Source organism: Ischnura elegans, chromosome 6 (assembly GCF_921293095.1).
Source record: "Ischnura elegans chromosome 6, ioIscEleg1.1, whole genome shotgun sequence".
Classification (NCBI taxonomy): Eukaryota; Metazoa; Arthropoda; class Insecta; order Odonata; family Coenagrionidae; genus Ischnura; species Ischnura elegans.
In genome coordinates this window covers 15981641-16007341 of record NC_060251.1, presented here as the reverse complement: position 1 = coordinate 16007341, position 25701 = coordinate 15981641, and the positions used below count along the sequence as shown (strand labels likewise).

The 25701-nt window shown below is 39.6% G+C and overlaps 2 protein-coding genes across 2 annotated transcripts in view; one reads left to right on the top strand and one right to left on the bottom strand.

The window, feature by feature from the left end:
* The window catches only part of LOC124160141, a 101265-nt gene extending 90650 nt beyond the window's left edge, over positions 1 to 10615 (top strand). The window contains exons 3-5 of the mRNA XM_046535898.1: positions 3654 to 3857; positions 6382 to 6758; positions 8153 to 10615. Coding sequence (XP_046391854.1) covers positions 3654 to 3857; positions 6382 to 6758; positions 8153 to 8921 — 1350 coding nt within the window. The 3' untranslated portion in view covers positions 8922 to 10615. The remainder of the gene's footprint in view (positions 1 to 3653; positions 3858 to 6381; positions 6759 to 8152) is intronic.
* LOC124160142 (calcium uniporter protein, mitochondrial) overlaps positions 1 to 25701 on the bottom strand; it is an 807757-nt gene that overhangs the window by 155682 nt on the left and 626374 nt on the right. The gene's annotated exons all lie outside the window — the stretch shown is intronic.

Sequence of the window (25701 nt, the reverse complement as noted above, 5' to 3'; positions counted from 1 at the left end):
TGGCTGTAATTAATCACTATTTTTCATGCGGTACGCTTAACATAATTTAAAAACTATGCGATTTCCTAGCCTCAAGGTGTGGTGGTAAAGTGGTTAGTGTCGTCAACTTCCATCGTAGAGTCCTGAGATTGGAGCTCCGCCACGGCGATGTATTTTGTCGTCGCTTCTTAGCTATTTCTATAAAATTTCCATTTTAGTTGGTGTGCTACATTTATGCAATACATATTTCAATGACTATTCCCAATACCTTCATATTACAAGATAAAATAGACAGAGGGGGATAGACACGAGGCGGTGCAAGGCATAGAGGGTGCAGAGGGGGAACTTGTTGAGAATATTCGGGTAAAACAGCTTTGTATGGAGCGACTACTACGCACAGATGGGGAATAAAAAAACCGTGTAAGATGGAAGAATATAAGGTTAGCGGGGAAGAGGATCAAGGCAGGCATTGCTGAATCTAGACAGAGTGAATAATTAAACAATTGTACTTTCCCACATATTTACCCCTCTATGGCCTACATGTGGAAAACCCTCCTCCTCTAGCGGTTCTCAGCTTAATTCGTAAGAAACCGATGTACCGCTTGTTTACATAGAAAGTTAAATCAGGGAAATGTGCACCATAATGAACCTCTATTATAGGAACAAGCATCCTACCCTTTAAAATTACCCCCTTCCCTTCACAATGCATACCCAAAAACAACACACCGATGATTCATGGCAATTCCGCCAGATGGCATGCCGCACGACGGAGGTCAAAACGTTGTTCAAGTAATGCGAACGCGGTTTCAAGCTCCTACTGAATGTTTCACATCTGGAATAATGTTTCCTTGAGAACAAAGCGAGCCATTATGTCACCCCTTATGTAAGAAGGCGCCACCATCGGCTTCGACCCGAAAACATCTGCAGACTTTCTAATTTCATTCCGCTAATTGAGTTGCCCCGAAGTTAGTGAAGTTCGCCCTCACCCTTCCAGCCCACCATGAACATTGCCCACGACGAGATGGTCGATTTTCATTAAAATTTACTCCGAAAAAGTAAAAGTTATAAAGGGTGAAGCACGGCACACACAGGTCCGAAAATTTTGCGTTCTCTTTCCTCCAGGGAAATAAAACAGAGTTCAAAATAATCTCGGCAGAAAAGAAGTTGCGGGAAAGTCAAATTTATTCCCAGGTAACGCAGAAGGGTAAGAAAAGTGTCAGACGGGCACACTTTTCCTGCTCCGAATGTAGGCACACATTTCTAGACTCATATGAAATGATCTCTAGAATGAAATAGGTTGATCAATGGTATGGAGGCTCCTGCGGCTGTTTGATACGGCCTATATATACCCCGATACACATATGACCTAAGAGAAAATCTTGTTCAGTATTTTCACAGTATTCAATCGCCAAAACGATTAGAACGGTTAGTGGGAACCAGCGGCTCGCAGGCGGCCCATATAATTTTTTCCATGGGTCATTGTTTTGTATACTGATGAATTTGTTCACGGAGACAGTGCTACAATTATACAACCTTTTTTCGGAAAAACCACGATACTATAGGTATTTGAGTCTCACATGGTCATGCCATTTTTTTAAATAATTGCACTGATTAAAGGTTATGAAATATCCCACGAGAGATTTCGCGCAGTATGACCCACTGGTTCATACACTAGAAATACAAATTGCGGGTCAAAAGGTGCATCGTTGGCAGAGGAATTCAATTTTACGGTCGCGTTTTGTATCTGCAGAAGTCCGATTGTTATTAGGGATGAGAAGTTTTCCAATCATCACGCGTAATACTGGCGCGGGGCTTGAACTTAATTAACAGAACGCGAGAAATCGGAAAAGGATGCATACATGATGGATGCAATTGCTGTGTGTAACAGCGATGCATTTTGGATGAGCACCGTAGAGTTATATTCAAAACTTTCGGAATATAAACATGCTTAAACTTATCAACCTCCCGCATAACGACTGCCCTTTAAAAGCCAAAATTAAAGTCTACTGAGAAAAGTATATTTTAATTAAAATACTACGATGCGGCATTAATGTTATTAGTTTCTATTCAATGTTAAAATTTAGAAACAGCCGAATCAACTTCCGGTCTCCACCAACCTCAATTCAATAAAACAAACATAATAAACCGCTGAAATGCACAAAAATATCACGAAAAGTTATTATTATAAGTACGACGGGAGAGCTCAAGGAAATGATGTTAACCAAAAGGGATTTCGTATTCATCCCGATCTGTAAACGAATGAAGATAATAAAATATCTTAATCAATAGGAAAAAGTACAAAACAAGATATGGCAACGTGCCATCACTTACGACGGAATCTCTCAGAATAAGAGCACATTATTTCACATTTAGAACATGCTTTGAATAAGGTAAAGATTTGGAAGAAAAAAAAAGTCAGTATGGTTTTCCAGGCATCTGAAGGGGATATAGAATGCTAAAGATATTATTAAATGAACAATTGTCGAATTATTCCAAAATAATCCTGAACTAGCAAATATAGGACACAAGAAACAATCAGTAAGTACTTAATTCTGTAAATGACTACTAAGATTTACAATTTCACTTCAGGAAATGGGAAAGAAACGTTGTAATGCGTACATAGCGTTCGCGATCACTAAACTTTACCCCTCTTTTAAAATTTGGAATTCATACAAAAAACAAACTATACTAAAAAAACCGGGGATTTTACAGCATATTACGTTTTGCTGATTAAATATTCTAAGCGCAAGCATGATTGAACAATGTAAATAGCGAATTTTCACAGATAAATTTTAGGATTAAACGAGATTACAGCTTCTCCTACAAATCAATTGTTGCTGCCTTGTTAAATATAGGCAGTACAGCATGCTTAAATACGTTTTATATTTAAAAAATTGATTCCCGGACAATATCGAGGACCAAGGACCTCGGACTGTCTCCTAATAGAAAAATATATTTTAAAAAGTTTACCTACAAACTGGTAGGTCCATTTTTTAAAGTCAAATCACCTGATGAAAATATTTTTGAATGCAAGTGACAAGTCTCACGAGAGATTTATTCCCCTGATTTTTTGAATAGGGGAGCAAATGGCCGAGTTACCTCCGTCAATATTCATAAAATAACCAAGCCCTTCAATTCAGCACAATATTATTAGAAAAAGCTTTTGTTTGTACGACCGAAAATAACCACTCTTAATTCAGACAACATCGGTGGAGGATTCTGACCGCCGCTTTAACCAATGCTTAAATAGAACCAATCGTGCCGGGATATTTTCGTTGAGCCGGAATCAGGGATCAATTGCCCCTCGCACGTAAAAATGAAGACACTTCTATCCATTCAACCGTTATCGACTCTGGGGCACTCCAATAGTGTCCCAGAGTGTAGAGAGAATAGAGTCCCTACCGCCATGGTGAGAAAATATTCCTTAAATATCCACTGTATAATGGAAAAAAATACATACTTTTAACTTATTTCCCTAAGGTTTAACCAATGTAATCGATCATATGTAGGCAATAAATATAATTTTATCTGTGGGTAAATCTTGATTCAGATGCTCACTCATTCAAATGATCATACTTATACTGTGATTCATTTTCGTTGTCCTCTCTTTTCTCGCATGTTTGGATACGCAACCCCGCGTGGCATTCCTCTTCGGTTCGGATCACCACCACCAGACGGCTTCCTCAGCCTCCCTCCCCCGCACCTCTCCCCTCCTCCTCTCGCCCACAAATTCCACCTCGTCGTCCACCAACGGCCCTTCCGAAGACATCGGCGCCGCAATGGAGACCCCCGGCGCCCCCCCGATACTCATTGAAGCCACTCACAGGCCGAGGCCAAACTCTGGGGGAGGCATCGCACAGCATCGGGTGAACGCACAGGTGAGTCAGAAACGCACATTCATTTCTATTCGTGAGATTGTAACCCTGTAGCCGCATTCACAACAACTTAACCCTTAAACAGTGACGTGCAATTCTTGTTACACTACCAGTGACGTGCGGTCTTGGAGACCGCAATAAAACAAAAATTCGTAAAACGTTGCTAAGTCATTTTTATTGCTTCTTTTAATGTTTCTTTGACTTCTCAACTATTATAAAACTTATAATTAATATTATACATTCCCAATGCGAGCCAACTTTTTCAGTAAAAATTGTTATTTGAAACAGGATCGAAAAACAGACACACAAACACTTGAGTTGTTATTATCCTAGTACTTTTTTTAACTAAGTACTTAATTATCCACTATATACAACTCATAATTCTTTCTTACAAATTATTAATTACTATTGTTATTAATGAAAAATCACAAGGAATTTGTTTCTAACAACTTTTTGAATTATTTTCACCAGCATTACGTTTATTGGTTTTTCCAATTTAGTGACATGAGGTCTCACAGACCGCTACTAAAATTCAGTTGCGAATTTTCAGAAATAAATAATAGGAACGTTAAATTTTAAGAGTGCTATGTCCTTATCATGACGCACACTAGGATTATAGATATTTTGAAATAGCAATTTTGAAAATATTCGTAATTTTGGAAACGCAGCGGTCTCTCAGATCGCACGTCACGGGTTAACTTACAATGGCTCAGGCCAACAAGAAAATTATACCTCCAGCCACATCCCTATGGCCACTTGCAATCAATCGATGCTTGAATTGATGTCTTATTGAAATCACAGAGCAAAATATAGAAGTAAACCATGCAGATTTAACATATTATTTCGCTAAACACCTTCTCGAGAGTGGTCATTAGACATAATTCCATTTAGGCGGCTAGCGGGGTATTATGTAAATGTAGAAGAGTGTATTTAACCAAAATATTTTACGTACACGTGATATAAGCTGTACGTAAAATTATTTAGAAACAACTTCTCTCGTCCTTCTTCTTTCGAGTCCATGTTTCCGCAGCGTAAAACGCTACACTCCACATCAAACTCTTCACACGCCTTTTTTTTAAACTCTAACATAACGATCGTATCAAAAAATTCTTTTGGTCGTGTCGTAGATTAAAAAGATAATTTATGCATGATTCTCGTTGTTCTCTTCAAATATTCACTGGCGAAGGAATCCCGATACCTACATGCTTTCCTGCTGAAGAGAGACTTGAAGTTCGTCGCCCAGTATGAGTCTAAGGATACTCACGATTTACGATCAGTCCCTCACGCAAGAATGATTAACAGCAAACAAAGGCTCACCTGAAATTATAAAAAATAAACATCAGACAACGTAGTTAATCGATAACGAAAATGATGAAATAATCATTCATGCAATGTACATCAATTAAATACTTTCCGAACAGCAAAATATATAGAAGGCCCAATCTCATACTCATACCATAGATTTTATGAATCAGTAATAAAATTATTGAAGACATACAAGTAATTACATGTATATTACATTAATACAACTAACAAGTAAGACTAAGACATAAGTAACGGAAAGAGAAATACTTTAAAAAATATTTTTCCACTAAATGCTGGTTTAAACGAATCACTGTTAAACCTGTCAGACCTTCTCTTCGATTCGCAATAATCTCTCTTTTCTATCATCACCACGAACGTAGCCTCGATGATTCATTCTGAGGGCCTCGCTAGTCGGTTTATAAACAATTCCGCGGAATCGCATTAAGTTTTCATTTTATTTCACCCGTCCGAACGAATACCGAAGACGGGGCCGGGAATCAATTTTCCTCGGGTTTCCAACGGGGTTAGTTTCTGCATGTCGAAGTACAACGTTTTCTTGGGAGACTTAGTTGTCGTGGGAGACTTGTCCGAATAGTTTGATTGATCATCAGTCCTGAAGAAAGTGGGAAAGTCTCCTAACGAAACGTCGGGGTACAACATGAAGAAACTCACCCGGTTGAAATTCTGAGATGATTTTATTTCAGGTCATTCACCGGAAAAAACTCATATCCTTCACAAGAGCCGGGAACTTGTCCAGGAAAATGTATATAGGGGGACATTTAAATGAATTTTCCAGCCCTTTTCTCATACATTCCGGGGAAGGTAATTCCTTTGTAAGAGGAATCCCCGGAAGGGAATTCCCTCTTATAATTTGGAAGGACTGTGTATAATAATCCACTGAAAATTAGAGTGAATAAAAAATATTTTCACAACCATTTTATCAGAAACCCACGCTTTTACAACCATAAATCACATAAGGCGCAGCTTTGCTTCCGAGTTGTCCTCCGCGTCCATTCATCTTCGCGACAGCAGTTTCGCTGGCGTTGCAGCAAGGGTTTTCAGGTTTGCATCAACAAATTGTCGTCAATAATAAAAATCGACGCGGAAGACAACCCGAAAGCCTAGCTTCGCCTACTGCACCACTCCGCGGAAGTCTCCATCAACACATATATCACATAGTTCATACTGATTGTGTTGATGCCTATTTTTTGCTTTTCTGAAGGGAGGACTGTTCCGCCGGAGCAAATCAACCCCATCCCTTCAACAAGGGGATGGAAGCGAGGGGGTCGGTGGGGAGGCCGGGGGTCGGAGGTCGCTTTGGGGTTGGGGCCAGCGCCCCCTCCTGCCCCCGACGCACTTCTACTACTGCCCCCACACGCCCCCGCGCAACAAGGAGCTAAGGCCCGAGGACATCCCCGTGGGCGTGGACAGGGTCAAGGCGCTCAAGGAACGCATCGAGTCACTGCCGATGATGGCCGCGAAGGGCGAGGAGCGGGAAGGAGCAGTGGGACAGAAGGCGGCGTTGGCGGGGACAGTGGCCGCCAGGCGACGGACCCTCAACGGCGCACTGAACACCAAACCGCCAACTATTCCATACAGGTACGCACATCTTAAGGCCGCTTCACAGAAAAAATAGGGATAGATTTCAATTGAACTCTTAATGAAACATTCGTCATCCACAATCTAAAGGGTGCTATACACGGCGAATGATTTCATTCGCATGATCATTGAGCATGATCATGCGCATGATCATTCACCGTGTATAACGGAACAATTCGCGAATGAACCTTCATGCGCATGATCATTCAGTGAAAATTAGGATATGTTCTATTTTGCTCGCATGATCCTGCGAATGATCACGTGATCACTCAGCATGATCATTCGCATGATCGTTCACCGTGTATAGCGGCCTTAAAGATTGGTTTGACGCAGCTCTCTATTCCTCTATCCTTTAAAGGCCGTTTTACACTGTACATGGAATTGCGCAATCTGACGTACGTGCGAAGGCGCAATCAAAATTGCGTCGTTTAAAGCGGTGAATTGCTAGAACACATGCGAGAATGCGTGGATACGATACGGAAAAATAGCCCCTGTTCTAATTTCGTTCATGCATTCGCGCAATTCCACGCCATTTTAGAAATTAATGCAGCTCTAACCTGCGCAATTCCGTGCCCAGTGTAAAACGGCCTTTAGACTTTTCATAGCGACGTATTTCTTCTCTTTCACATCCTTTATAACCAGTTCTATGTAACTCACTCGGGACCACTCGTAACCCTTCTTCTCTTCCCCTTGTCCTTCTAAAATTGTTTTTGTGAGGCCAACAAAGTTTTCCTGTCTTCTCCTTCACGTTTTTGGAAGACGTCTCTTTTCTCCCACTCGCCTTAGCACTTCCTCATTGCCTACATGGTCGATCCATTTTGTCTCCATCATTCTTCGGTAGCACCACAATTCAAACTCTTCCAATCTAGGCTTCTCTGCTGCTATTAACGTCCAAGCCTCGATTTCGAGCACAAATATGCTCCATGCGAAGCATCTGTTGAATTAGGTTCGCAGAATTCGATTTTTTACAGAAAATAGTAACGCGCACTCAATGTCATCTATTATTTTTCTGCAGAACCAACAGCAAAAAGTCGCACATGATGCGATTTACGAAAAAATGGCTTAATTGCTCTGTGACGTTCATAAGAAATTGTCCTCAATGGAGATCCTGGTCAAGGCGGATGATCTTTTCTCGGTGGATCTTTCGCACGATTGTGCATTGCGGGTGACTCCCGTAGAAGTTACCACCGCGGCTAGTCCCGATATACTTTAAACTCGTCCTAAATGGAATTTGCACATAATTCTCAAAAACTTTTCGGGACCAAGACTATGCGGAAAATTCACGAGTAACTTCCCCTAACAACTACTTAGGACGCCTCGTTCGACGAACTTCCAAATCAAAACCTTGTTTCCTCCATTAAAAGCATGAGTTTGACCATGATTTCCCGTTTCAGGACGCCCTCCTTCGGCGGCTCGATGACCCAACTGAACCACAAGTCCAGCACAATGCCTCTCAGGGGCGGAGGGGCCAAGGCAACAATACAAAGGAAGGACAAGGAGAGCAACAGCGACCAAGACCAGAAGCAAGAAAAGAGGTGGAGCTCCACCCTGCCTAGGGACGGCGTGCAAACAATTTACTGGAACGGCATCTCCACTATCGGGAGGAAAAAGCCACCATCCAACGCATCGCAAGCCCAGAATGGAGATGGGTTAACAAGGACAGCGATGACCAACACCGAGGAGGTCGGCGAAGTGAGGGTCTCGGCTTCGACCCTCGAGCGGATTCGGGCCCGCGGGAGCAGCGTCACCTACTTCGGAGGCAGGGTGGTCAAGCAAGGGGGTCCGGCGGACCCCACTCTGGCCATCATGGAGGAGATATGCAGGCAGAGGGCGGCAGAGGTGCAGAGAGGGAGCAGCAAGTGGACTAAAGTGCTTCCGGGAGACTGGCCCCCTCCGCAGGATAATGACGAGGAGGACACGGTCGGAGGCGGGAGGGACAGCTCTTACGGGAGCGCAGAGTCCACTCCCACGCCTTCCGCCGCCCCCACGCCCCCGCTGCCTCCAGCGTCGCCTCCGAGGACGCCGTCCCCGCCCGCCAAAGTGGTATCCGCGATGGCCAAGGGAGAAGGTGGCTTGCAGAGGCCCCTGTGGAGCGGGCAGTGCTCGGTCGTGTTCGACTTCAGGCCGGGGAAGGCGAGGGAGGGCGGGAAATTATGCTATTAGGGCGAAGATAAGAGACATCTGAGCATCGGTGTATGCTATATGAGCCTCTGAGGAGAGATTCGAGCTATAATGGACACCGAGGAAGGCAGGGATGTGTGCTATTAGGGCAAGGGAAGAGCTATCTGATCACCGTTGGATACTATATGAACCTCTGAGGGTTTGTTTGTGCTATCATAGGGTTGGAAAAAAAGGCAGGAATATCTGCTGTCGGTAATGAGGGTGCCACCCGAGCACCGGTGTATGCTTCATGAGCCTCAGAGGATTTATCTCCATTGTTTTAGGGTTAGCTGCGTCGAAGTTCTCAGACCCGATCTGAAGATATGGCGAGCATAGGCGAAACGTCATCTGAAATCAACTTCGACTCAGCTAACCCACATATAAAATAAATAACATAATTTGTAGTTTATGTATTCTAAGAGCTAAACCGAAAACAATGGAGAGAACCGCAATTCAGCGCGGCGGAAGCGTCAAGAAGAAAAACCCTGCGAAGAGTTATTTGAGCCATAATGGACGACGAGGAAAACAGGAATGTGAGCTGCTTGGGCAAGGAGAGAGCTATCTGAGCACCGTTGGATACTATATGAGCCTCCGACGGTTTATTTGTGCTATTGCTGGGAAGGAAAAGAGGCAGCGATATCCGCTGTCAGGGAACGAGGGAGTTGCCGGAGCAACGGTGGATGCTATTCTAGTCTCCGAGGAGTTATCCATCTCCAAGGTGACGTCATAATAGAAAACGACTCCTGAGACAAGGGAAGAAAAAAAGATAAGTGCCATATGTGTGGGCAAAACTGAAAGAAATTCATCGGAATATGATAGATAGTGAACATAATACGTTGTGAATGACGGCAAGGAACAGACGCATCAACGATGATTGAGAGAACAAAGAGTGATAAAAATGCGTAAATTATCGTTTCTTCAAAGGCGTGTACGGATAGGAATGAGAGAATAGACGTTAATGAGAATGATAGTGAAAATAACAGAAGAATAACACTAAAGAGGAAAACAAAGCGGTGGTGCTTCAATGTTTTATTTTAGCCCGCGAGAGAAGAGAAATGAGAAAACCAAAACCAAAAGTAGCTTTAGAAAATATTAATCTTGATTATGAATAGTGTGAATCCCAAATATGAAAAAACTGGTGCTCATTATTACCAATGGTAAATTTTAAAAGCATTTTTATTGTATTGAAATTAATTTAGTAAAAAAATAGTATCTTATGGAGGAACAATACCTTTAAGCTACCTTATATAAGCAACAATGAGTGATACTATTAGAGCGGAAGGTTTAAAAATATATTATGTCTGTAAAGTATAAATAAATTTGCCCCGAAATGATTAATATTCAGTTAATGCCTAACTAGGAAATCCTAGGAATCCTTGTTCACTTAGACTCGTTAACAATGAATTAACTCCTTAAAACGTAATAGTGGTTTTGTATATTCTAATGTAGTTCTAAAAGTGAAATACTAATATTATCTAAGTCTTAACCGGTAACAGTGTGAACCTCCAACTGCGAGCTTGGGGAACTGATGTGTGTACGTATGATTAAGAAGTTACCACAATTTTGGTGTCACAAAAGCATGCGCCACGAAATACCAGAATAAGATTACAACTTCAGTTAAGGAATCAAGAATATTTGTACATAATACTGTCTCTGTCAAATATATGCTACAAAATAAAAAACTATGAATTCCGTTATTTCTTCTGTCCTTAAAGAAAAACACATTGATCACTATGGAAGAATGAAACTGTGAGAAGATAACATTATGAATCCTAAAAAAAACTGCAATGAAAAATAACATCAAGTGGAAATTTACGGAGATTATAGAATCGATTACAGCATTGAATCAGCCATTTAATTTTCACTATAGCGACATCAGTTTTATAGGCAAAATGCCTACATCGATGCCAAAATGCATTATAGGGCAATCCGCTTCATCCTTTTATATTGTCCTTGTAGCCTATCGTCTTAAAAAGTCAGTACTTCAGTCATTAATCGTTCTGTACAATTAACTTATCTCTAGTCACAGTTGAATATATATTTCCTATAGTAGGATGATTATTTGAAAATTAGGCAAGAAGGCGTTAAATATATTAAGAAAGGGTTGATTTTTGGTTCTGCACATATAAACGGGTAAAATAATATTTTAAGCCCAAAATAAGAGATTACTATCAAATACACGACACAATTGAAAGGACTGCGGACGTAACATGACACTAGTACCTTGCAAGGCCGCAAATAAGATGTAGAAAGGGGGAGAGAGGGGGCTACCGGTGTATTCCACCGCGTCACGTTTTGGTAAGAGAATATTTGAAAGACACGACATTTATTGCATGAAGAACTGTCCAAATAGATATACTTAAGGAAATACAGTCCAAATGAGGTACGATTTTTTCTGTAGCAATCTTAAATTCAGTTTCATTTTTTTCGAAGTTTTCCACGTAAAGGACAAAGAATTTCACCAAGCTTCGGTTCTAAAGTAGAACTGCCGTCCTTTGAAATAAACAAACGCGGATATTAAACCTCAATGCACGGATAATATTCGCCGCGTAATTATACGTAGCAACCTGACCTGACGGAGTGTTTTTTTTAATTTATGAACGGAACAGTTCCCAAGCAATTCTCATGGGACTGGATTGAAAAACTTTTACCTTGCTTTAAATTTACCTTAAGAATTTTACAAAACAGCTTCGATTAAGAATAAGAGTGCATGTACAAAGCAGTGAAAAGGTGCGGTAGCAATGGAGATCACATAGGAAATAAAAAAGTAAGAGATTGGCGGTATTGAGAATTCATTTCAGCCAATTTACAACAGCTAGTAATTGCCCCAATAAAGCGATGACCTTACAAGTGCAAAACAAGTTCAAAGGAAAACAATGTTAAACTTTCATTACCAAAGCTCACGGACATACCATATAGTCTGAAAGGTGTCACCTTTAAACGTACAGGTTATCTTCTATTCGCAATGCATGCAAAGTATGCAGGAATATTAGTATAGTCAGCGAGGGAGCGATATAGTAACAAGCATGCAATTCTAATCAGGAAATTCCGCTATCTGTAGACGCGAGGAGGAAGTCAATTCAAGATTGAGGGCACGGAAGAGGTTCAAATGCTTGGATTAGTCAGTAGTATTTGTAAGTAAATGAGTGTCATGGGTGTAATCATGGATCAAGCAATTCTAACGGAGTCATTTGGCAACTTTTTCGAACCAAACTCAAAAATCCACCACATACGATCTGACTAACCCGAACTTGAGAGGAAAAAAGCTGTGAAAAGATAGTTCAAGCAAAGGAACTCATTTTCCGTGACTTGGACATAGATATAATTCGAAAAAAATATCGTGACGATCGTAACGAAAGCAACTCATGACTATCTGCCAGTTATAATGATAAAACCCCTTAAAATTCGCTCAATCATATCAAGCGTTGAACTTTAAGCAATTGTTTATCTTTTTCTTTTATTCTTATTGACGAAAGCTACGCAATTATCGATGGTAAAGAAATCAATAAAAGCCTCAGTTAAGGCTTCAAATAATATGTAATAAAATCCTCTTCGTGTAGAAAAGCCTACGCAGAACTGTGGCGGGAAGTCAACAGCTACTTTAGACAATGTGGCTTAAGATCAAAGGAAAATGTAAATTTAAATCGTAAATTTAAATACAAAAAACACATAATTAAGGAAAAACACTGTTTCTTGGCAAAAATATGAATAATAGCAATGGAAGAACATATGAAAATAATGACGACTAAAAACTGCAAGAAGTACATGCCTTTTTACAAAAAAACATTTGATCTGAAATTAAATTTGATCGAACATCGATCAAAATACAGTTTAATCTCTGCTTGCCAAGCAAAAATCAAGTCGAATCGATTCAAATTCAATGCAGCTCGTCATATGCAGAAGCTAAGTATAGTTGGACCCGTTGTAATTCTATGGTCTACCATAAGTCAGAGGGAAATCGAGCAAATATGGTTGCTCTCACGATGAATATGATAAGCTTCTCACCAGAGAAGGATTCTATGCGTAGGTGAGAAAATTATTGGATTCCCAAAAAGGCCAGCAAGGTGGCCGTCGCGTGATAGTATGAGACGAGACTGGAAAGGAGAGAGCCCAACGGCTCGCGATAATACCAGCCTGTGCTTCCACGGCGATTCAAAAATAGACCCACTAAACAACAGGGCGAGAGGAAAACGGATATTCAGGTGAGAGTTCCGAGATAAGGTTCTCTTCGTTTCATATTTCAACCCAAACAGGTGAACACTGACCATCAGTTGTGCGAGCTCTAAAATGTAGCAGTATTCTCCAGGAGGAAACGACAAACACAATTGAGGAATGCGATTTCATGAAATGAAAATGTCATTGAAACTAATGATGTGGCAATGGGTGCATAAAATTTAGCTCGGTATTCGAAGATATGATTCATTAAATGCTGCCAAACAAGATCTTATCAAACGAATGGATTTGCAAACCATTAACCTGATTGTATCCAAAACAAATAAAAATTGGCCAAATGAAACACCAAACCATTGACCTGATTATATCAATCAAATCAATACCAACTTAAAGAGTCAGAATGCCTCAGGTAGTTAACTGAAAACATACAAATTTTACTTTCTTGATAGCAGGATCATATTACCATGTTTGAGGAAAAAAGAACTACCTGTGATAACCCCCACCTTATTATAGCTAGATTGAAAGCGCTTTCTTCTGAGTCATTCGTTTTCCTAATTTTAGCTTGAGAAGAATTCACCCTAATAATATCACGTTGAATGTAATAACATCTTCCAGCAGTTTCTTACGCGAACTATTTGGAAGTCTTTATCACTCCCCTTCAACCATTGATTTTCTAAAGACCAGTTTCTATAATAATTTTTATGCTCCATATTACGGGGTATTCTCGAAATTTACGAAACAGTGAAAGAGGAAGTAATGAGAAATTCGTTACATAACGAATATTTACCATATTTTACCATTGAAAGCAAAAACACTAATATTCAATTGACTATTCAGCTATTACTGGGTTAATTTCATTCAACAAGATAATAAGTAGCCATACATATTGATGCAGTACATTGCAACATTAATAAACTAAATAAATGAGCCATAAATTCAGGAAAAGCTTGAGTGCATTGACAGAATGGCAATATTATCATCGGTGTATATTTTACACATGAATTAATCTAAGAGAATATGACAACTAGAAGTCAAAGCATGATATGAAAAATGTTTCCATGTAGGCCCACCCAACTTCCTGCTAGGGTCAAGGTTAATTTACGGTTATATAGTACATATGACTAAATATTAGAATGTGAATAAATGTACAGAGTACGGTTTATATTGTCCATTGAAATAATATACTTTTTTCATGCAATTATACAGGGTGTCCCATTTATCTTGACCACCCGAAATAACTTTTTGTCCAGCAGCAAATTCAAAAATGTGTCAAGCAAATGTTCGTAAGCATGATTGCCTTCCTTGTAACTTTGTTATTTACAAAGATATGAACAGTGGTATGTCTTTTTTAAATGGCACCCTAGACGTGGACGCGGTTGTGGTCCCGGGCTCAAAGTGATTGTGTAATGTTTTGACTTGCTTGTCATGTGCTTACTGCTAACTCCAGTATGTGGAGGAGTTTCTTATGTTTTCATAACGTTCTGTTTTTGTTAATGGTCCACTGTGCCACATTTTTGAAAAAGTCTTTAGGAGAGGAAATGAATTGCCGAATAAAAAACATAGGGTGCCATTTAAAAAAAGGCATACCGCTGTTCATATCTTTGTAAATAACAAAGCTACAAGGAAGGCAATCATGCTCATTAATGTCCCCCTGACGGATAATGAACATTTGCTTGATACATTTTTGAATTTGCATCTGGACAAAAAGTTATTTCGGGTGGTCAAGATAAATGGGACACCCTGTATAATGTGTACAGTAGAATTAAATAATAGTCCAAAGATAACGCAATATTTGTACGAATAAGTGCTACAAACCGGCGCTACACCATCACTGATGGTCACATGGTGTTTATGTTTGTACAATAAAGGAATAAAATTCTAAGAACTATTCCATTTCAGCCTTAACCATCCGATACCATAAGCTGTAACCAAGATAAACACGTTAGTTGGGAATGCGTTTCATGAATAATTGAAGCAGCACCTCATTACCTGACCAAGAACCAATCATTCAAAACGCATGTGCAGTAGGGCGGATCGGAAAAATCGATTTTTTTCAAATCCAACTGGCCCAATGAAAAAAAGTTGTGGGACCGATCAAAAATAAGGCCTGAAAAATTTGAGACCTCTAGGTGAACCCCTGACCCTCGCTCAAATGCAATTTAGGGGGGGAGGGTCGAAATTCGAAAAATATAGTATGTAATGGTCATTCCCAATAGATTTTGCCGAGTTACTGCCCTTTAGGTCAAACATTTCGTGCATTTTGACGTATCTGCCACCGTTTAGCCACAAAATGTCTAATTTGAGCCCGCGTCCGCGAAGAAAATATTCCAACGCCCACGCAGCGTCGCGGATACAAGAGCCGCAGGCCGATCCCTTCCCCTCCCCGCCTGCTTCTCCCCCTCCCACGCCTCCAATACAGCACAATTCATCCCGCGCATGCTGCTAGGAGGTCGTTTATCTTTGATAATATAAATCGGAAGATGGTAGAAGGTAATAAAGGAAGCGTAGTTAGACGACTTGTCCCTTATTAGGCGCCTCGTCGGCGTTAAACAAATCGATGTTACCAACTTTTAGAGAAGTGATGAAATATTTTTATATCCGAGAACACAGGAAAGGAGCCTACGGTCTATGAAAAGTCCTCTCGAGTGGCTATAAAGGTGTGCGAACTTTGGATATGCGCTTCAATATCGGCATTGTCCGACAGATGTGACTAAATGGATTTTTGGCGAAGACCGCTCGCGTCCCCTCCCCGCTCACCTGTCTCACGCACCAAATGCACCAAAATTCAAACCAAGTGCGTCTTTCTTCGTTAGTGTAACTAATATCTAATGTTTCTGCATCGTCTGTGGAGGAACAATCACGAAAGAATTACTCAATTATCTGTTTTCCAATCTGTATTTCTTATGTCAGTGTCATTCCTCGTCTTTCGATGTTGTCATCAAAGTTTTGGTGAATTTCTCCACGAATCTCTCATCCGTATGTATAATAAAAAGAAATATTTAACTTCAAATTTTCAATTTCATCAATAGATTTTTTTAAATCCTCAGCACTAAGGTCAGATATAGCTGCAGGTACTGTGGTCTCTCTTTAATATGTCATCAGCGGGTAGTCCTTAAAGTCGATATTAAAATCCAGCTGTTAAAAAAAATCTCGGATTGGCCGCCAAACGCATTCTTGCAACAATGCAAATTCGGTCTCTAGATTGCCCTCCTAATGTTTATGTCGCAAATCTAAGTCAACTTAGTGCAATTAGCAAATAGACCTCTGTAAGGGATGAAATATGATTCGATGCTTTCCCGGCGAATGATGCGGGTAAACTCGTCTCGGAATTCAACCAAATTTATCCCTGATGATGAGCCCCGAGTCGGAGCTAGAGGGGTTTGCCATTATGGAAAAATTAACCCGGTGGGAATCCCGAGAAGAGTTTACTCACACAGCAAGGGATGTTGGAATTATGCTTGTAGCAGAGGGATGATGCCTTCTTTTTAGGCGGAATTCACTCGGTACCATCATATTCAAATCCTTTTTAATTTTGTGCATCTACTTTTCACTCGGAAAGGAATCTAGAATCGCAGTTTTTATTACTTTTGCTAATCCTCCGACGGGGGAGGCAAACTCCAAAAGTGGGCCTCTGTTTCCTCAACTAGCACGACATATTCCTGCCTAAACTTGGATTGATAAGTCCTCTTGCCCTTTCTCATCAGACAAGACTATGTCTTTCATTCCATCAAACTGTAGCCATTTGATACCTCTCTTTTCGTATTCACAATAATTAGCATCTTTTTCCGTGTACGTAAGTAATTCTGGTACACTACCTTGTATCTTACGAAGTTATGATTTTTGCGTCAGCTAAAGTTGCAGGGACGATTATTGCTGTTTCTTGGTTCTTGCATATACCTCTATCAAATTTGGCTGACGCATTTTCCCCGTAGAAGTTCCAGTTTGAGTTTAGTCCTGAATGTTTATTTAATGAGGAACGTAGAGATAAAAATCGGATGATTTCTCTTCAGTTTAATTTTCTTCGGATGAATTGATGAAGAGAATTTTTCATACTATTTTCCCATACAAGAATTGACGATGTCGACTCAAAGCTTTCCGACGATTCCCTTTTTTCCCTCAGTTTTCGAGTGTCTTTAGGACTCAATCCAGCAGCCATCATCTTTAGTTTCGTCCGCTGGTCTCTCAATATACTTCCTCATTATTATGCTCCTTCTTGCACTTACACGCAAAAATATCGCATAATTTTAAATGTTCCTTCAAAAGTGCTTGAGTTTTGTACTTCAAAAAACCCTACTATTGGTCTATTCGCATTTTCCGTAAGTTTTAGTACTTCCTGTTATACCGCTATATCCATTTAGTCACACACATAATGGAAAGGAAGCGTCACTATAGTTCGCACACCTTTATAGCCACTCGAGAGGACTTTTCATAGACCGTAGGCTCCTTTCCTGTGTTCTCGGATATAAAAATATTTCATCACTTCTCTAAAAGTTGGTAACATCGATTTGTTTAACGCCGACGAGGCGCCTAATAAGGGACAAGTCGTCTCACTACGCTTCCTTTATTACCTTCTACCATCTTCCGATTTATATTATCAAAGATAAACGACCTCCTAGCAGCATGCGCGGGATGAATTGTGCTGTATTGGAGGCGTGGGAGGGGGAGAAGCAGGCGGGGAGGGGAAGGGATCGGCCTGCGGCTCTTGTATCCGCGACGCTGCGTGGGCGTTGGAATATTTTCTTCGCGGACGCGGGCTCAAATTAGACATTTTGTGGCTAAACGGTGGCAGATACGTCAAAATGCACGAAATGTTTGACCTAAAGGGCAGTAACTCGGCAAAATCTATTGGGAATGACCATTACATACTATATTTTTCGAATTTCGACCCTCCCCCCCTAAATTGCATTTGAGCGAGGGTCAGGGGTTCACCTAGAGGTCTCAAATTTTTCAGGCCTTATTTTTGATCGGTCCCACAACTTTTTTTCATTGGGCCAGTTGGATTTGAAAAAAATCGATTTTTCCGATCCGCCCTAATGTGCAGATATAGCGTGGAAAATTGTTAAAGTAAAACAAAAATTCAGCAGTAATCAAAAAAGAATCAAAGTTAATGTATCCCAATAATTTTACCACGTCTATGTACGTCGACACAAAATATGAAAAGGCAATCCTATTAAATTGCACCATCAAGTATGGTCATAAAAAGTATCACAGAAATATCAATGGATACATTAATAGGTGACTAATGAGAGATTTCACGGAATTCATAGAAGAAAAAAGCTTAACCAAGTATATAAAATAACTCATCAAAATTTCCAAAAAAAATAAATAAATGACGTAAATAAGAGAACAAGCTACGTAATAGGGTGGTTTCCTATTATTTATTTATTGCCTAAATCTAAAGATTACTACTCATTTCTCCTGGAGTACGTATTTCACGCTTTTAGATTTTTAAATGACGATATCTTTTTTTCGCGATTAAATGAAAAGTGAACATTTTCAAGCGCGCGAAAACGCAACGGCTAAGTATTAATGCTGGAAAAACTCCGTGTGACGTCGTTCTGATTCTCGCTGCCGCACGTGAGGTGACCTTGGGGCGAGGCTTTGAGCGCTAATACGACGCAGGATGATTGCAGGTAACAGAGTACCCTGCTAGATGGCAGCGCTTGGCTTAAATAAGGATTATTAATACCTTATCAAACGAAGAAAACTTTCCGACCTTAGCCAGTTTTAATAGGTGATTATTAAGAGATGTTTCCCTGAAGTCTGTGCCTCATGCATGCATTGGTAATCTCAGACAATGTAAAACTACTATCTACTCATACAGAAACTAGGTCCCTGTGATGTCACTTGGAGTGGCATCGCATGGGCGCCAATCTGGCCTTTTTCAAATGAGGATAAAACTCACCATTGACATTCGTCTAAACTGGGAATTCTAAAACCAAATAATGTGTATATGTATTATGAATACACTAATGGTGGGTAACGAATCGCAATCAATGCCTTTCGATTTCTTTGATGAAGGAAACTACCCCATTATCAATCGGTATTAAAAGGGAATTATAAGGAGAAGTAATGATATTAATCCAGCCACCACGCAGCGGCGGCGTGGTAAAGTCCTCGCTTGCCGAACAAGAGATCGCGGGTTCCACTCCCGCCACGGTGTTGCCCCATACCCAGGCATGAGTGCTCGTGCTTGTGTAAATGTTATTTTATTAAAAACCCTGATGTAAAAGGCTTATGTGAGCCGTTTATGGTGGCATGGGAATAAATAAATGAAAGAAGAAACTAAGCGCAGCAAACATTATAAAAGTATGCTACCAATTAAGGTAGGTTTCCATCGAAAAATATGCTTAAGCAATCAGGAGGAAAATTGATGAGTAAACAGAGGGAGATGTCTGCAAGCAACATTCATCACTATGGCTATCACCAAAACAAGGCCAACGAGATTCAAAACGGGAGCAAATCAAGAGAATGAATAACCATGCCTCTTTTAAATATTCCATTTCAAATTGTTTGCTCCGCTCGAAATTCAATCCCGGGGAGTAATTACGTCAACTTCCTGGCACATGGGCTCACACGAGGACCATTTCAAATTGCCGTAAGCATCCCTTGCCTCCGCCAATCCAGCAAGAGAGCGACATTTGCATATATATGAATTTCCTGAAACTGAGACCACAACCTGGGAGAAATTAAGAATGCGATCTCTAACTGCCATGAGGCTTCATGTAGTCTAGGAATTAATTCCCTACACTATTTAGCCTTTATAGACGAGAGATTCATTCATTAAATAGTTGAGGAAAGTGCATTTATACCGCTCATAAAGGCAGAGCATTTGTTTGATCAGCATGCGGCGAAAAACAACAAGGGCACACCATTCGAATTTCAAATTCGTTGCAGACGGGCCGGAGTAGATGTTAGAAACTACGATGTACTGCGCCGTACGAAATGGAGGGATCTACCGCAGGTACAGGAAATCATTAAAACGAGCAATAACTCAGGACTGAATTGCCCAGTGCAGGACTAGGAAATGCCTTAATGTGGGATATTACCTTCTAAACCCCAATAGAAGCAATTATATATATGATTAATGGCTACCTACTGCAAGAACATTTTTATCCACAAGAGGGTAAGAGGTCACGCTCAAAGCCACGGAAGCAAGTCAGCATACTTTATGAAAATTAGACTAGCAATTTCTAGGAACAATAAAATACACAGAAAACAATTACGTTCCAAAGTGAGTCAACAGAAACACAAGGTTTTTGACGCGCTAAGTGAAAATAATATCTTCGTTTTAAACAATACTGAAAAGTATACCCATTGCGCAAAAATAAATGTTAACAACGAAAATAATTAGAAGAATTATGAGGCTTGAATATTAAGTAAACTTGCTCATGACAGAGAAACCATAAAAATAAGCCAAAAATGAAAATATATTAGAAACAGAATAATTCCTTAAAATATCGCAATTTATAAAAACTAATAATTAGGCTCGTCAGGCCTAGACCCCCAGAACATACGAAGGAGTTTAAAATAAGGCATTAAAGGTGTGACAAAATATAACGCGTCAGGTACACCATGCAATCATAATATTTCCCGGCTTCATAAAAATGACTCCTCATTTCTTTGACATTATTCCGCAATTCCTTACTACAATGATGAACGAAAAGAAAGCCGACATTAAGGAGTTAAAGATTCCAGTCCTCACAAACAACTAAATCAAATTAATTTGAAATTAAATAAGGCCTTTTAAAATACGATATACCTACACATAAAAGTAACAGATGCAATTAAATATATCAAAGGTTTTACATAACTAACTCAATCTCCAATTTCATATCAATGTCCTTGAAATAATATTTTGTCGATGCCCATGTAATCGTATTGTTTCACTTCACATTAAAAGGAAATTACAAAGTTACGTCTTTTGTAAAAAAAAGAAGAATACTCACAGTTACTCATATAAGTATCTAGAATTCAACACACGAATATGCGATAGAGGCTAAACAAAAATGAAAAAAAGCCTATTCGCAATTTTTCCCTTGTCTTCAGTCACAAGACGACCATGTTTATGCGTTTTTTAAACCATCGCGAGCCAGGCATGTATGATTCAATATAAAAAAAGCAGGCCAAAAACTTGAGCACGCAGAGAAATTCAACTATTTGGGCAGCATATAAGGGGGAAACGGATACAGCAATTAGAAAAGCAGGAAGAGAATTCCGTTAGGAAATAAGACGTTCATGAACAGGAAGGAACTTAAGAGAGGATCATTACGTAAGAGTTCAAATAAAAGGCAGGTGATGAGTTTGATTTGGAGTGTAATGCTTTATGGGGCGGAATCTTGGACACTTTCGAAAGAGGACAAAAGAAGATTGGAGGCGTTCGGGATATGGGTGTGGCGAAGAATGGAGAAGGTGAAGTGGACGCAGAGGAGGAGGAATGACGAAGTGCTGGATATGGTGGGTGAGGAGAGACAGCTTCTAGATGAGATGCGGAGGAGACAGAAGGTATGGATGGAGCGAGAACTAAGCGTGATGTCGAAAACAATATAAGAGGGAAGAATGTTAGGTAAACGGGGAAGAGGAAGGAAGAGAATAGTATTTTTAGAGAGAATGAAAGAGAGTAGATGTTACTGTGAATTTAAGAGGGAAGTAAATGAAGAAAAGCGAGGCTTACAGAATGCTTCTTAAGTACTTCATGTGAAACGTACCTTAATCGATAGTGTACTTTTAATAAATTCAAAATCAGACTAAACATGTGCTTGACTTTAATATTCGACAACTTGTAAAGAAAATAATACGTTTTACATGAAGCTAATATAGAGAAATTTTCTTTGGTCAGATAACTTGGAGACAAGTTAGAAACAAGGGAGAGGAAGGAGGAGAATAGGATACTTAAGTCAAATATTAATCCCCGTCTTCGGATCTCCCTCAATGAGACGCGCGGAGGGGGGACGAAGGTGCTTGTCCCACATCGCAGGTCATGACCCCGGACCGGCCGAGAGTCCCCGAGTCGGAGGAGATGATGACGAGAGAACATGCGCAGACTGAACGGTGAAGCGAGGGCACGTACCGCGGGAAGCCTGCGAGTCGGATTCGGAGCGAAAAATCGAAGGAGGGACCGCGACGTGATTGAGGTGACTTCACGGAAATATGGGAAAAGTGCTTCCGTATTCCCGATTCGGTGGTCTTCACGATTTTTTATTTTGAGATAAAGGAATCATTAAAATATCCTCAAAGAGTCCACTCCAAAACCAACCGCTTGAGTAAGTTCTGCAGATTCAGGCGTTATGTGGTGGAAGTTCGACATATTTCAATAAATGATGGTAGCACTTTTACACAGCATTTTAATGCGTAATACGCTTCGTATCCATTAAAATATTGTGGAAAAGTGCTACCTTGAATGTATTTGATGATTGCAGGCTTAAGTGCGTGAAACTTTTACACTACGGAAAATGAAAGAAAAAAACTTTTATTAAGTTCACTGATATATTTGGAAAAACACGACCCGGGTTTCATAACGTAGTTACATCGTCGGGTGCATCTATCACTTATGTATCTCCTCTGATACAAATTCCGATGCGACAGTAAGGACATTACTACCCCTTAAACTCCCAACAAACCCCACTCTTTCCCGACAAACAGATGTCCTTACCGTCGCACCGGGCTGTATATAACAGGAGATGTGAGTTTGATAGATGAACCTGACGATGTAACTATGCTATGAAAACCGGGTCGTACTTTTACGTATACTCTTTCATCTTCCATAACACCATGAATTTCGAGAACTGGTGGCGCTTTGAAACTTAATTTTACATACTCATACTTTTTTTTTAAATAATCCAAAATAAAGGCGTTCCAAATCAGTTTCCTCTAAAGGAAAAGCCGAGAACCAGCCGCCAAAATGGAACTAATACTTCCGAGTCCTGGAAGTCAGGACACTTATTAACGCAACATCTTCACGGAGCCTGAAAATGTGGAGTGGAGAGGATAAAAATGATTCATCTGCCGTAAAACACTTCTGCACAAAAATAGAGCTAAGCGTTTAAACTTCTTCCCTAAATATCTTTGAGTACTTATCAACTAATGGTGCTGAGTATTACTATGCAAAAGGGAGAAGGCCAAGGGAGACACACTCGTATCTGTTGAATTTCTCCTCTTGCTGGTTGATTTACCTCATATTAAAACTAGATGCCACTAACATTTAACGTACGCAATTTGTGTACACATTAACTACTATATGATAAATGTACCATACGTACAAGTAGTTATATTTATAAACGGCTGCATATTATAAAGTTAATTTATCAACAGTAACTTCTCGGAATGTCAAGTGTATTTTTTTTCTTTTTTTGACGCCGTTTTAGGTCTTTATATGCCAAAGGTATTTCGATTTTTGAGATTTTTCCAAAATACCCTTTGCTACTGCTACAATTACAAAACCTTATCCAAACCAAAATATTACCGAAATTTTTATGGAAATTTTATCCTTTAATGGCTCAGTCAGAGAAAAACATAAATAGAATATTATAGTTATTATTACACTTCCCAGTTTTCCGTCACAAAAGCGGGTGGTAGTTAAAACGCCAGAAATTTACCTAAAAACATAGTGCTCTGATAATGTGATTTGACTACGGCATAGCACTTATTACTTTTCTTTACTGTCGAGGGAAAAACAAATGTCTACGCCTATCCGCACGACAAAGTATCTTTCTTATTTTATCGTTTCTGTCGGACCAAGAAATATTGCGCGGATCAATGACGTGATTCGTTGAAATTCCATGAGGGATATCCGTTCTAAACTTATCAAACAATCTATGCATAGCACGTAGCCTCTGGGATTCAAGCAGCTCCCAGGCTAATCCGTGTAAAAGCTACGTAACGCTCTCTATTTGCTTGTACTAGTTTTTGACGAATCGCACCGCTTCCCTTTGCTTATGAAGTTAGATATAGAATTAGCCATGATTCTCATCGTAAAACTTTTCTTACGTCTGACACAACAAGGACAAGTCACGAATTCATCCGATTTCCTCAATTAATTCATTTTGAAATGAAAAAAGTATAAAGGAAAAGTAATCCATTACTATTTATTCATATTGTCACCTTGGAAATAACAGTGATGGGAAGAAAAAAGGCAACTTGCATTATTAAGAGTAATACTTTAACTAATACAACATGGTGAGGTCGGTTCTAACCCAAAACTCCATTAAAATGCTCGATTCAGGAAAATGTTATTGTTAGTGCCAAAATCTGTGGACGCGTTAGCGTTAGTTAGATAAAATACATGAAAGTTACAGAATTCAGGTTTCAACGGTAAATGATAATAATAACGTAATAACGGATAACCAAAATGAATGGAATTCAAAACATTGAATGAAAAAAGTTAGAAATGAGATCTAAATGACTGGCAGAAGATTTTTAGGCCTACAAAAATACACATCACTGGAATTGTACTTATTGTTAGTGATTCAAAAAGGTTCATATATAATTATCAAAATGCTTTATTGAAATTCAATATTTTTCGGAAGACCTTCCTACATGTTGATAGAAATATGGCCATAACTTTGGGCTAGCTTTTAAGGAAAATATGTTTTGTTGTTCCTATTTAAATTAAGGCATAGTTGTACTACCATCCATTTCAACAGTATAAATACATGCCAAACAGTATGATGATTATATAAAAATCATCATCATCATCTTGTGGTGTTCTGCCCGTCGGCAGGTCCTCCGCGCCAATGCTGTCTCCATTCCCTCCTGCCTCCGGCCGTATCCTTGAAGTCTCCATATCTCCCAATTTTTACGTTGCCGATAAACTTCAGCCTTCTCCTTCCCCTTCTTTTGACCCCTTCCACCGATCCCTCCAAAGCTACTTTCAAAATTCCATTCCCTCTCATCAAATGTCCCAGCCACTAACCCTTCTTTTGATTTATTTTGTCCATCAACGTTCTTTTCTCATCTATCCTATTCAACACTTGCTCTACCCTTTCTCGCAACGGCAATATTTCTAGTAACGGCATCTAAATTTTGGAATTCTCTCCCTGAGGATCTAAAACAGAAGGGCTCCAACCATGCATTTAAATATAAATTATACATGGCTTTACTCAATGGAGAGCGAAAATGAACTCCTAGGTAAAATACAGCCAACATATTCCGTGAGTTGTCAAATTTCAATCCTTGTTTACGTGTCACTTCTTTATCATTTTTGTATCAAACAACTTTATTGTTATTACTTGATATTTTCATGAACTTTGTGCTTTTGATGAGCCAATTATTGTAAATTTTGTTTTGCTCCAAGGGTATACCCAGAGCATGAATAAATATCTATTCTATTCTACCCTATCTCGATATAAAAATAATACTTAGCAAATTTACTCCGAACTTCCATCTACGGATATTAATAATGAATACCGGAGATGTGTTTACCACAATCTTACAAAATTACACTCACAAAAAAAACCATGAGAAACAACATTTCCCTCCCCGAGGCATCAAAATCAAACAAATCGAACTCCGCCACGACCTACATTCCACCCTGTAAAAAAATTACTCCATTATTTTCCTCTATCTTGTCAACTTGGAATTTTAACACTTTTTACTAATATAACTGCAGTAG